Genomic DNA, 13,815 nt, shown 5'->3' with positions numbered 1-13,815 from the left:
ACTGGGATGAGTCACCTTAACTTTGCCAAACATATTTATTTTTATCAAAATGAGACTCTACAAGAAACGACCAAGGATTGCCTAATTATACCAATTCGTACATGCTTTCAATTCTTTGAAACAAATTATGCAGTGCTCCCTGGGAATTTGGAATATCAAGTGGAAAGAACAAAATAATAATATACACACAATCTTTGGTGTAACTGGAATGAGTCACCTTAACTTTGCCAAACATATTTACTTTTATCAAAATGACAGAAGAAAAGACCAAAGATTGCCTAATTATACCAATGGGTACATATGCTTTCAATTCTTCGAAACAAATTACACACTGCTCCCTGGAAATTCGGTGTACCAAATGGAAAGAAGTAGCGTTGTAATGATAGCGTTGAAGTGTCAAGCCTTATATTACCGACATATGCTTGCTAACAAGAAATCACGAGAATCAGTCAGTAGAGTGCAAACACTCGAAGTGAATGGATCGAATAGGCGAGCTGTAGTCTGTGTCAAAACGTCAACAAGGAACAGCATTCATCGAACGTGCAGAGATCATGAAGCAATTAATATTCTCCTTGATAACGTTGCTCGTTTCAGCGCACGTGAACTCGTTACCTTTAGGGAATTACAAAGCCCTTCGGGAGGAGATACTAGAGTACGAGCAACGGCTGATGATAGGGTCCAATTTGAACTTGAACGATGTCGAAAAGCAGGCCAACAAGATCTTAATGAAAGCGAAGAGGGAAGAATTGGACGCTGGTTCGTTCTACGCTCTTTCTAGATTCTCTCCAATTAAATATGCAATCGTGAACGTCTAAGAAACCAGTTTAATAAGTAACACGTGCTACTCGATTCGTCGTTACGTTATGTTGTAAGTAGAGGTGGGATTGAAGTATATCGTAGGTTCGAATCTGATGGATTAGTTTTGAATATGTATAATTATTTGAAAATAAGAAAGTCAGTTATCTTCTACGTTTATCAAAGTATTCAAAAGGTTTGAGTTTCCTCTACTAGTATCTCTAATTCAGATGTTATCTTGTAAACAATTCTTTAATCTCAGCTCTTCAGACGAAATCTTATCTATGAATAAAAGAAGAATCGTGTGAAATAATGATTTACGATTCCACGATTTCTTTTGTCTTTCACTATTTTCATTGTCAAGAATCGTACTTGAGCCCAGATTTCGCAAACCGGACACGTTTCTCCTCTCCAGTCTGCATTCCTCTTTTCTTACAAATTCTTGCAGGCTTCAAGGAGCCGCAGCTGTTCGCCCCTGCACAAAACTTCATGTCGGCGAGGAAGTACATTGATCGATCGAAAGTCTTCCAATTGCTTCGTCTGATGCCGAAGGGTGCAGTGTTGCACGCTCACGATACAGCCATCGTCAGTGCCGATTACATCTATCATAACATCACCTTCCGGGACGATCTGTACATCTGCGGCAACGGTAGTAACATCCGGTTACACTTCTTCCGGGAACCGGATCAGACATGCGACTGGGAGCTGCTGAAGAAGGTGCGAGAGGATCCGATCCGAGGCTCCGGTGTCAATAATATGATCATGAAGAAGATGTCGATGATTTGTTCCGATCCTGAGCGAGCCTACCCGAATGTGGATAAAGCGTGGTCCAAGTTCTTGGACATCTTCAAATTCGTCGATCCTTTGTTAACGTATAGACCTGTTTATGAAGATCACTTCCTCGAAGCTCTCAGACAGCTTCACGAGGACAATGTGATGTATCTTGAGTTTAGATCCACCTTGCCAACTTTGTACGATTTCGAGGGTACGGATTATCAACCCGAAGATCTGGTTGGCATCTACAAGAATCTTACCCAAAGGCTAGTAATCATTCGTTATTCATTTTCCTGCAATGTTCATCGTTAATTCTTCAGAATTCTTCATTTTCTTCATTATAAAATTCAGTAAGGATCATCCATGCCTCGTACAACAAATGTATAGCTGAGGAGATCAGGATTTATCAAGGTTTATCCTTTATTCAGATTCAAGGAAGAACATCCGGATTTCGTTGGAGCGAAATTGATTTATGCGCCCAGTCGATCCGGTAATCTGACGGATGCAAAGCAATACATGAAGATCTTGAAAAGGCTGCGGGAATTGTATCCGAATTTCGTGGCTGGGTTCGATCTAGTCGGTCAGGAAGACAAAGGCCATACTCTCGAGTATTTCGCGGAGATAATAAAGAACGCCGAGGATCGAGATATAAATTTCTTCTTCCACGCGGGAGAAACGAAGTGGTTGGGTTCGTCGACCGACGAGAATCTTGTTGATGCTATTTTGTTCAATTCTCGACGCATTGGTCATGGGTAAGTAAAAGTCTGTTTCATTTAATGATGAAAAATTTTGAAAAGGGCTACTATCGTTTAACTTTTTAAATTAAATTTCTAATATGTTGCCTAATTATTTGAATTGTCTCTTTCTAAGTGACGTAAGTCAACTTTTCTTCGTACTATATTTAAAAAAATTAAATATCGTTCGAGTGAGTACCGCTTATGTAACAAGCAGATATCTAACATTTTAATCTTAAATACATAGGTTCAAGTTTAGAATATGGGATACGTCCCCTGATGACGTCACCTATATATTTTTGTAACTTATCACACAAGGTGGTCATATATGTAGACTATAAGTGCCACAAATTTTTTTTTAAACGTCACAATACTTTTTTGTAAAAAGTAAAATTCCAGCCTTTTCTCATCTGTCCCGCTTAAGAGGGGGGCGCCTTGTATTGTAAATAATAGAGAGAGTCCTGGGGGACACATTGGTGGTGATTTCATTTGTAGGAGGCGTGGGAGTCGGGAGTTATGGGAGGTCAAAGATCAGGACATTCAAAATTTGTGAATTTGTGTAGACAATGAATTAGACCAAGATAAGATTAGATCAAGATAAATGACTAATTTCTTTTTATAAATGTATAGCTTAATACTGAATTCCTTAAAAATAGCAACATCTATGATTTATTAAAATTATTAAAATTTAATTTGAGACGAATCTGCTTACCAAGCATGCTCGTTTATATCTTGAATTTATCAAATTTTCATTATAGGTTTGCGTTGTCCTATCACCCTTTCCTCATGGAAATGATCAAGCGAATGGACATCGCCATAGAAGTGAACCCTATCTCCAATCAAGTCCTGAAGCTCGTAGACGATATGAGAAATCACCCTGCTAAGATCCTATTCGCCGAAGGATATCCGGTAGTGATATCAAATGACGATCCCGGCTTCTGGGATGCAGAGGCGCTCTCTTACGACTTCTACCAGGCCTTCATGGCACTGATGTCCGCCCATTCCGATCTAAAAGCTCTCAAACAATTGGCCATGAATTCCATTTCTTACAGCAGCATGACTGATGCTGAAAAGAAGGATGCATTTGCTATTTGGGAAAAGAAATGGGACACCTTTGTGGATTCTGTGGCCAATAACAAACTCTAGGACTATAAATAGATAATTTGCTACTTATACATGGAGAATAATTCAAATGGTATTGACTGCAGAGTGTACAAATGACTTGATAGGTATTTAATGAGATACAATTAATAGTAATATTGTGACTGGACTGTGGATATCTAGGAATTCATGGTTATAATTTACATAAATATTCGCAGTCTAATTATAACAATTATTTCTCGTGACTTCTGCATTTAAAAATTAAATACTTTCTATAATGCATTTCAAAATTTATATAATTTATGCGTTTAAGTTTATGAATAAACCAAATTAATTAAAATACGTATAGCGTTTTAGCAAATAGATAGTAATTGCTTCGACGCTAAAGCTTACATTGAATTGACATAATTCTAAATTGTTCCAAATAGTATCTCCATAGCGCGTCAATGGCTTGTAATTATATTCGCACGTTATACGTGGTACATTCATATTCTGAAACTGAATCATAACAATAACTGCCAATAACGAATTGATAACAAAACCGGTTCCCGGTATAATTTCTTCCATTCAAGGATACAACGTGATTTATCTGGAAGTCGTTTTTCGCGAGCATGTCTCATACGCTTGATTTAATTTCATTTAAAATCCCTTTTCTTCCGTTCGCGCGACCGTGTAATTAAATCGTCGCCTGTAGACAGCCTACTGAAAGCCATTCAATACGCACCTTTTTGTTGTTTGTATACAAAAGAAAAAGAAGAAAATAACGAATAGAATTACCGCTTAATGAGGGGGTGTGAATATACGTGAAAATTAACCGACTACAAAAGGGCGCGATACCCAAGCGTCTGATTTGGTCCAACAAAAAGGAATGCTATTACTTTGAAAATGATGTTACCAGCACCATCTAACAGTGTGCTGCTGAATTGTAATAAAAAATTGATAATGAGTTACCCTGATTCCGCAGGTGAGTATTATATCTTTATTTCTTTCGAGGCATTTTAAGGCCATTGTTTGAGGCATCTTATCTATGCAGCACTTCTAACAAGTTCAGGAAGTTAACTATTACACAGGAAACGCGTAAGTAAGCTTTGAACTCTTTAAACTTCGTTAATAGCGGTAATTTACCACTAGGTGGCTATAGGGTGCCAAACATTGAGGCCGAACTCCGAATACCGCGTCGGTATAACAACCCACGTTTCATTGGAAATTAGGTCGAACAGAAACTGATTTAAGCGCCACCTCAGTTTTTGCATGCAACTAACGGCATGCTATACTATACGTCTCGAATAAATCGTCTCGATATTCGTGGATATACTATACAAATTATGATGAATGTCCTCGATATCATCGAGGACCGCAAAGTCCAACTCCATTTTGTACTTTTTTAAAAATAATTTACCACAATTAATCAAAATAAATTGTTCAACAATGCACAATAACACCTTCAAACGCGTGCTTAAGTCCTCAATATCGTCGACTTAAAAACATAACCTCAATGAAGCCAAATAAGAACTCCTTTTCTACAAATAAGGCGAACTTATTCGACTATGAATTCATAAGAGCTTAAGACTTTCTTAAGCATCGACTGTGAATCTACAGCGATAAGCATTTACTTTCCTAAGCAAATGCTTAAGCATATGCTTAAGACGTTGCTTATTCGGCGACTGTGAATCTAGCGGATTAAGACCAGCTTAGAAATAAGTTGCGACTCTGAATACCGGCCTATGTTACTCTTCGCATACACCATGCATTCATTATTACTAATTTTCTTTCCGTAAAATTGTATTTGCAATGTGGTACAGTTCAGAATCTCAAAGGCATAGTTCCTGAAAAAAATATAACAGAGATTAAATACAAAAAAAAGCATAAACGCAGCCAATTCGCTCGTATTATTTGTTGCATAATTAATAAATGTACCATAGAAATAATGATACAGTTATTAATTAGTCATCAAATAATAACGATTGCCCAGGTCTCACCACGAGGAGGTTGCTGCGGGTTGGAGACCCGCCCTACCTCATCCCATCCACCCTCCATTTATGCAAATTTTTATTTTTATTCAATAACATCATCCTCTCCTCTTGATGTACATTTGCAAAACGTTTCGACTGTTGTGCAAACGAACAACAAAAGGAGCATTATCTCTATTCACTACCTGACTACTTATATTTTTCTTTCTTAATCCTATCTTGCAATCTTTTCATTCTGATTATAGATCTGTAATTAGTAATATGCAATTGCATATTTGTCTTACATCTAAATACTAAGAATACGAGCGCTCGTATAATGATAAAAATTCACTTAAATCTAAAATTTCCTTATTAAAGACTGCAGTGTTTAAACTTAATTATATACTTATTCGATTACTTAACCTTAGGGTCCTTAACATATAATTGTCCTACCTAACCATTAACTTACAACTTGTCTCTATAAAAATCTAAAGGGATATAAACAAACACCTATAATAAATTTGTTGATTTGGTTGTCCTTACTACAATATTTCCTGAAACAAACTAAAAAGGATTAAACATAGTTTAAAAAAAAAATTGATATTGCCTTAACCATAGACTTACAACCTGCCTATACATATAGAAATCTAAAGAGATATAAACAAATACCTGTAATAAATTTGTTGGTTCGATGATTCTTACCAAAATATACACACATAACTAGACACAATTTTAAATCATTTTTACATCACTTTAGTTAATTGAATACCTTAACTTCATACTTCCTATAAAGATATTTCTCTGCAACAGAAACTGATTAATTGAATCCAGATAAAAACAAAAAAAATTAATAGTTGGAAAGAAGATATATTAGTAACAATAAAATTTTACAAAAATCAGAGTAGTTGTTAATAATTCAAAATCAATTTGATACGAAATATGAATTAAAAGCAAACTTCAGTACCAAAATAAAGAGAAAAAGATTTAGAAAAATATATATTTGAGTAAAGTGATTTGAATTAAAAATATTAATTATTTCATATTTCATTGTATTTAATATTCGTTCATTTCGCGACAAATAGTACACAATATTTTGATTAAAACAACTGTCTTTTACTGCAATATACATACAATCATGACTCTATTTAACTTTATTGCATTATATTATTTAATACACCTATCAATGCAAATTTATTGTAAATGGAAAAACTGGAAAGAAAATCGCGAGTGGACTTTGCTTTACAGGAAATGAATTTGAAAATTTATAAAAGTAATTTAATTAACTTTTCCATAAGCTTGAAATGAAACATCGCGATCAGAAATTAAAACTGAACAACTCGAATAACAATCATCCGCTACTTTTGTTTAATTAAAGTGGAATTAAAATTTAATAAGCTATTTCAAATGAACAAATATTCCTTGAAATAATTTATCACCAATCATCACAAAATAAAATGAATTTCCATTTCAAATAAAACTTCGAATAAAGTTCGATTTAAAGCTTTATCGTATTTAATAATATTCTGAAAATATTAAATTCATATATTATTTAACAGTATTTCCAACAACTGAATGCTCAAAATTTTTAAAATTAAAAAAAGAGAAGATAAAAGAATGGGGGCGTGGCAGAGGGAGGGAGGGTACAGGGGAACCTGAAAAGAAAAGTTTGACTGCCCATAAGAGCAATCCCTAAGCAAACCCTATAAAACAAACCGAAATCACACGCAACACTAATTTCAAAATTGCAAACATTCTGAACTATGACAAAACACCGGCTGGCAACGAAGGGTCTCACGCCCCCTAGTCTTACGCCAGACGCTACATACCACCCACCCCGCCTGGACGTCGTAACGCCAGGACAGAGTGCACCCCTTCGCTAAGAGCGCTACCCGCCCGTCCAACACGTTGCATCCAACGGTGTCAGATTGACGGACGCCCATAGTATAGACAAAAGGACTACAGTTTAGAATATGGTAACATATTTTTATATGTTCCGTATTCTAAAACTGCGCCTGCAAAGGCCTAGTAATGCATGGGTATATCTCCCAGAGATGGTGTTCACGGTCTCAGGCCGCGGAATCCTTAAAAGGACTCCCACCGAATGTGAGTCATAGTTACTTCCACTAATTTAATAACAATCGCGAATTCATTCGCAACACTAATTTCATTAATTATATAATATGTACAAAAGCGTACGCGTGAAGACTGTTCCATTATGCGCAACACTAAGCTGAAAAAAAGAAAAAAAGAAAAAACGCGAACTGTAACGCAACACTACTCAAATCTACCGAATTTTGTAAGACGCAACACTAATCTAAAAAAGGGGTATAGCCAATCCAAGGCTGTATCACGGCAGCTGGTCCATAGCTGCCTTATGGACCATGGCAACTTCACTGGATCGTTTTTGGGCATTTCCAATGCAAAACGCGAATATTCATTACCGCAACACTAATTAGCAGGGAACTCTATAAACTAATGCAAAGCAATCGCGTACTTATAAGTCGCAACACTGGGAAACAATCGCGCTAATGTCATTCGCAACACTATCCTTAACAGACATGCAATTAAAATACAGAAAAGGGGGATTCTCAAACCGTGAATTTTTTACTCGCAACACTAATTTCATTAATTATATAATATGCACAAAAGCGTACGCGTACAGGCTGCTCCATTATGCGCAACACTAAGCTGAAACAAAGAAAAAAAGAGAAAACGCGAACTGTAACGCAACACTACTCAAATCTACCGAATTTTGTAAGACGCAACACTAATCTAAAAAAGGGGTACAGCCAATCTAAGGCTGTATCACGGCAGCTGGTCCATAGCTGCCTTATGGATCATGGCAACTCCACTGGATCGTGTCTGGGCATTTCATCATATATCGCAACTCTAATGCAAAACGCGAATATTCATTACCGCAACACTAATTAGCAGGGAACTCTATAAACTAATGCAAAGCAGTCACGTATTTATAAGTCGCAACACTGGGAAACAATCGCGCTAATGTCATTCGCAACGCTATCTTTAACAGACATGCAATTAAAATGCAAAAAAGGGGGATTTTCAAACCGTGAATCTTTTACTCGCAACACTAAAGCAATGAACATTAAAAAGCAAAACTCTCAAAAATCTTAAAGCAATCAACATTGAAAAGTTAAATTCTATTTTAAAGCAATGCAAGAAAGAAACGCGATATTTAAAGTTCGCAACACTAAATGAAAATCGCGATAATCATGCATACGCAACATTAAATTGAACAGTGATCGATATTCATTCGCAACACTAAATTGAACCGTGGTCAATATTCGCAACACTAAATTGAAAACGCGATTTGCCCAAAATCATGGGGGTCACGGGCCCCCTCTTCTCCTGAAATTACAAAACTACAACTACAGGCAAGCACAGTGACAAAGTAGTAACGATAATGATTTCCCATCCTTTTTCGCAAAAGGATGCAAAATCATTAGTAGTTCCCCTCTTGAAAGACAGTTTGTCGGGGCGCTTCGGCATGTAGCCTCTTCTTTCTTCGGGCGGTCCACCCACCTGAAACTTATATCTAAAGCTCGAGACTTGCAAATTCGCAAAACAAAAAAAAAAGCAATCAACAAAAAAGTAAAATCGCGAAACTCTAATTGACACGTGGACGAAAAAGGACTTTATATAAGTCGTTGTTCGTGCACACGTGCCATGCTCGAGCAGAACTTGTGCGTTTCGTGCCATCGCGATCGCGTATGACGACTTATGAAGTCGCCAAAAATTTGAAAAATTGTACAGATAGATTCGAAGGCGAACGGCATACTCCGTTCGTATCGATCGTATCGTCAATTCTTCAAATATATTCCAGGTACAGGTTGATCACGCGAAATCACGCCTACCCGACCAAGAGACTGTGACAACCTGACCCGGCCTTACCTACTTACAATCTATCACACACACCAGAAGGTATACTACCTACCTACCTAACGCTATATTTAAAAAAGGCAAAATCACATTCTCACAAAAATTCATTCCACGACCCCCATACACTCCACCCGGGCGCAGAGCCTACACTAGGGAGAACGTCCCGGGACGCCTCCGTCACCCGAGTTTCATCTCACATCACACTCTAAGGTACGTACCATTTTTCACTGAAATCGTCTGGCAAGGCTAGCAATCATTGCGTATAATGATAATTACAAAATTTAATTAACTACTTTGATATAGAATATTTCATAGTAATGGTAATAATCATGGTAATAGTAATGATAACAATAATATTTGGTTTATACGTTCATCGTACATCTTGTTGAATAAAATATTATTTCAAATTAAAAGTAAATAAAAAAGTTATTAAACCGACGCAATCCCACAGCCTAAAAACACTCACACCATATGTGGAAATTACGTCGTGCACGATATACTAACACAATGCCAGCCGCTTATTAATTATTATTCTTATGAACTAGGTCATCGTGCCCATTGCCTCTACCCATCCAAGTAGCACCTGGGCACGTGAATGGGCTTTGGCAATAAACACGGAAGGGGTTAAATCTGAAAATCCTGATCTACAAACATGATTAATATATAAACATCTAACGGGCTAATATTTCACTATTTTAATAAAAGTGACTCGACTTTGTAAATATAAAGTTTTAAGAATAAATACTGAAAACGAAAATAGAGCAACTATGACGCAAACATGGTGCACTGCTAATACCAGCTGGCAACGAAGGGTCTCACGCCTCCTAGTCTTACGCCAGACGCTACATACCACCCACCCCGCCTGGACGTCGTAACGCCAGGACAGAGTGCACCCCTTCGCTAAGAGCGCTACCCGCCCGTCCAACACGTTGCATCCAACGGTGTCAGATTGACGGACGCCCATAGTATAGACAAAAGGACGACAGTTTAGAATATGGTAACATATTTTCATATGTTCCGTATTCTAAAACTGCGCCTGCAAAGGCCTAGTAATGCATGGGTATATCTCCCAGAGATGGTGTTCACGGTCTTATGCCGCGGAATCCTTGTAACTAATTTGATTAAATAAATAAAATATTGGATTGAGTTTAAAAACCAAAAGGATTCCCACCGAATACTAGTCAGTGCATTGTCATATTTACTCTCGCGCTGGTAATTTTAAGAAATGCAAAATTCTAATAAAAAAGAATGTAATGTCTCTAATTATGAATTCTTTTGCAATGAAACAAGAATTTATTGTGAAAATTAATCAAACATCCTCGGGCGACTCCCTCCTCAGAGTAAATTTTCAACAATACGCAAAATGTGTTGAAATAGATCACTCTGACTTGGAAATCTACCCGTCACGAATTGTCTTCTTGCACATAAATTGTTCATTTTTTCATGAACGTGTAAATAAGTTAAACTTCGCTATTGAATGAATGAAATTTTAAAAAATTCTCAAATTATATTTGAATGTATAATGTACAAAATGTAATTAAATCAATATAATAGCATCATTAATATGTATATCCAGAATACATATTACATAATACTATCAATATTATATTGCTTTGAACCATCGCAATAATTAAATCAGATAGTATTTGACTTCTATATTAGAGACAAACTAAATAAAATTGTTTCGGTATTAAAATATTCTAATTCCACAGTTAAGAACATTTAAAAGCATTCATATATTTCATAAATATCTATTTGAATATGTGGAATTGAAATGATATTAAAACGCGGAGTACAAGAAGACCTAGCCTAAACTAAATGAAATAAAACAATAAAAATGTTACTACTCATGGGTATAATCATACCCATGGTCACTATGCTTGCCAAGCAGGTATACAACTAGTAGCCCGTGTCGATTCGGACCATTCGTCCTACGACATGTTTGGGCACCAGAGGAACCATAAAACATGCGACTCACCGTTCGCAGATATACTCTTCTTCCGACAGTCAAGTAGGAGGATGGACAACACCAGGTAGGAGGCTGCGTTGTAGAAGATTCATCTGTAACAAAAAAAGAAGAATTACGATTAATTTTGAAAATTATCGATTATTATTCTAATAAAATTATATATGAAATTGAATTTTATAAAATATTAACAATTAAAAAGAAATCTCAATTATCAAGTGTTGAAATTGAAAATTATTCTATTTTAATAAAAATCAATTAAGTGACGTACCAAGACGGAAGTCGTGAAGAAAGCCATCATCAGGATATCCAGGAACTCGGCAAAATAAAAAAAGTCATCTGTAACAAAACGAAAAAGAATCACGGTTAATTTTGCAAATTATCAATTTTTATTCTAATAAAATTATACATGAAATTGAATTTTATAAAATATTAGCAATAGCAATTGAAAAGAACTCTCAATTATTAAGTGTTGAAATTGTAAATTATTCTATTTGAATTAAAATTAATTAAATAAAGTAATAAGATACCTACACTCTTTCCTCATGGAGCAACGCCCAAGACTCCTCTTCAGTGGTGCACTGACTCTAATACCGGATATATCGAGCAATTAAAAAACAAAATTAAAAATAAAAATAAAGATATGAAATACTAGTAACGCGCCCGTGAATAATTTCCGGCGAACAATTGTAGTGACTCTACTTTCACGATGAAAAAGGAAAAAGCAGAGCCGCGATACTCTAGAAAATATTTTATAATACGCAGCAAACACTGACTCTACTTTCGCGTGATTCCTAATTGTACAAACGCAACTCTATTCAGGGTCAGTTCACCCTAGACAAAATCAAAACATTGAAGGTATGTTCGTACAAACACTGACTCTACCGACCGCCTTGCGCGCGGCCACAACAATTCCTGGAAGAAAAGATTAGTGAGGAGGTTGGGGATGGGTGGAAATATACAAAACAAAATCAACATTCTTCTTATTGAACGTTCGTTAAGGAAATACTGTTATGTGTAAATGGAAATATCTATGAACACGAATATTATTGAAGTTGAATATTGATCCTAGATTATCTCGTAATAACGAAATGTATTAAATAATTGTTGATAATTATTCCAATGAATATTACAAGGATAAAAAATCATTGTTAAATACATATAATAAACTATTTTATTAAAGTAGTGAATTTTTGTTGTTAAGATTGTAAGCATATTAAAAATTGTTGGAAATTCTATTACGTAGTAATTTATAAATTATCTAATTCTTTTCAATAAGCAAAATCCAATAATTAATCATGCTTAAACAGCATGTGATTTAAAAACGTGATTCTATTTTAATTTAAACTTGCACCAAAAGCTGGATATCATAATACAATTACTACGTCTTAACAAAAATAGATTGTTTAAAATATTTAATAATTACAGAAGAGAAGCAATCATTTGCAGTAGAAAACGAGTTATTTCAATTTTGTTCTAATTTAAAACACATATATTAAATTATTACACGAAATTATTTAATAAAATGAAAAATAATGATCCCTTTTGTATTAATCGATAAAGAGAAATTTCTTTGATCTTTATTTCCTTGACCTTGGTACCAATTAATTATTAAAAATGCTTACAATTAACAACGACCCAACAAAAAAAAAAAAAAATAAATATTAATAATTGATTACAATAAATGAAAATGTTACCAATTCTTTATGAAATTATTGCAAACCAATATCAAATATCATGGCGTCGTTTCGATATCAACCAAATATCTGCAACAAATAAGAAATACAAATTTACGTAAATAAAACTTAAACAACAGCAATAAAATTATGATTAACAAACGATCGAATTTGATAATTTATGCAAAATATTTGAATAGATATGCTGTGCGTACCTATTATGTACTACCGGCACGTAAGAAAGGACGTACTCAACACGTCTTACCCTCTCGACGTTCACGAGACAAATGACGAGACCTTCCTGCTCCTCGAGCACCAATCGGTAACATTCGGTAACATTCGGTATCGTTCGGTACCGGCAGACACCGGCCGATACCGAAGCAGCCAAACGAACAGATTTTATGATGCTCAAGGAAGAACGTTATTGAAATCTCTTGTTAAAATCAACACGTGGTAGTAAATTTTAATAATTTAAAACAGTAAATCGCGGGTAACAGTACTAAAAACATTCAATAATGTTTAAGAAATGAACGATATAATAGATTCTGTAGTTCCAACCTCATTGTGAATTCGCGACAAGAGCAAGAATTTTCAACTCACGTATTTTTGAACAAAAAGCCGAATTAATGTCAAAGATCAAGAATGTAGACTTCTCTTCGATGTTTCTTTCTGTTTTTTGTACTTTTAACACCCGATTGGCAATTTAATTTAATATTTGAAGATAATTTAATCTTACCTGTTGCAGACACGTGAAAGAAGGACGAAGCTTCGGAGAGGACTAATGCACTACGCCACACACCGCGCACCTCACCCTTCAACAACGAATCTGATTGGTCGAAATGGGAGAACGACATAATGGACGACCAATCACAGTCATTGGTAGAAGTTTCAAGTTGCTTCGAAACTTTAATACTAAAATA

The 13,815-nt window shown here is 35.5% G+C and overlaps 1 protein-coding gene and 1 long non-coding RNA gene across 2 annotated transcripts; one reads left to right on the top strand and one right to left on the bottom strand.

Annotated features, from left to right (window-relative positions):
- The first annotated feature begins 441 nt into the window (after positions 1 to 441).
- LOC114876840 (adenosine deaminase 2-A-like) lies at positions 442 to 3,746 on the top strand. Its single transcript, XM_029188708.2, has 4 exons — positions 442 to 756; positions 1,244 to 1,835; positions 1,998 to 2,321; positions 3,062 to 3,746. Exons 1-4 carry the CDS (start codon positions 552 to 554, stop codon positions 3,447 to 3,449), a joined length of 1,509 nt encoding a protein of 502 aa, XP_029044541.2. The 5' UTR covers positions 442 to 551; the 3' UTR covers positions 3,450 to 3,746.
- Positions 3,747 to 11,224: 7,478 nt separating this feature from the next.
- On the bottom strand, positions 11,225 to 12,182 carry LOC123988457. Its single transcript, XR_006830087.1, has 3 exons — positions 11,754 to 12,182; positions 11,491 to 11,558; positions 11,225 to 11,314 (listed from the first exon to the last, which is right to left on the bottom strand). It is a non-coding gene; the product is annotated as an uncharacterized LOC123988457 (long non-coding RNA).
- Positions 12,183 to 13,815: the final 1,633 nt, after the last annotated feature.

This window comes from Osmia bicornis, chromosome 14 (genome assembly GCF_907164935.1).
Source record: "Osmia bicornis bicornis chromosome 14, iOsmBic2.1, whole genome shotgun sequence".
In the NCBI taxonomy this organism is placed as follows: Eukaryota; Metazoa; Arthropoda; class Insecta; order Hymenoptera; family Megachilidae; genus Osmia; species Osmia bicornis.
This window is presented reverse-complemented; position numbering and strand designations above follow the sequence as displayed.

Excerpts from the sequence above, each read along its gene's own strand:
- LOC114876840 (XM_029188708.2), top strand. The coding sequence starts at position 552 with ATGAAGCAATTAATATTCTCCTTGATAACGTTGCTCGTTTCAGCGCAC. Across the intron at positions 757-1,243 it reads GAGGGAAGAATTGGACGCTG|GCTTCAAGGAGCCGCAGCTG; the intron begins GTTCGTTCTACG and ends AAATTCTTGCAG. Across the intron at positions 1,836-1,997 it reads TACAAGAATCTTACCCAAAG|ATTCAAGGAAGAACATCCGG; the intron begins GCTAGTAATCAT and ends TCCTTTATTCAG.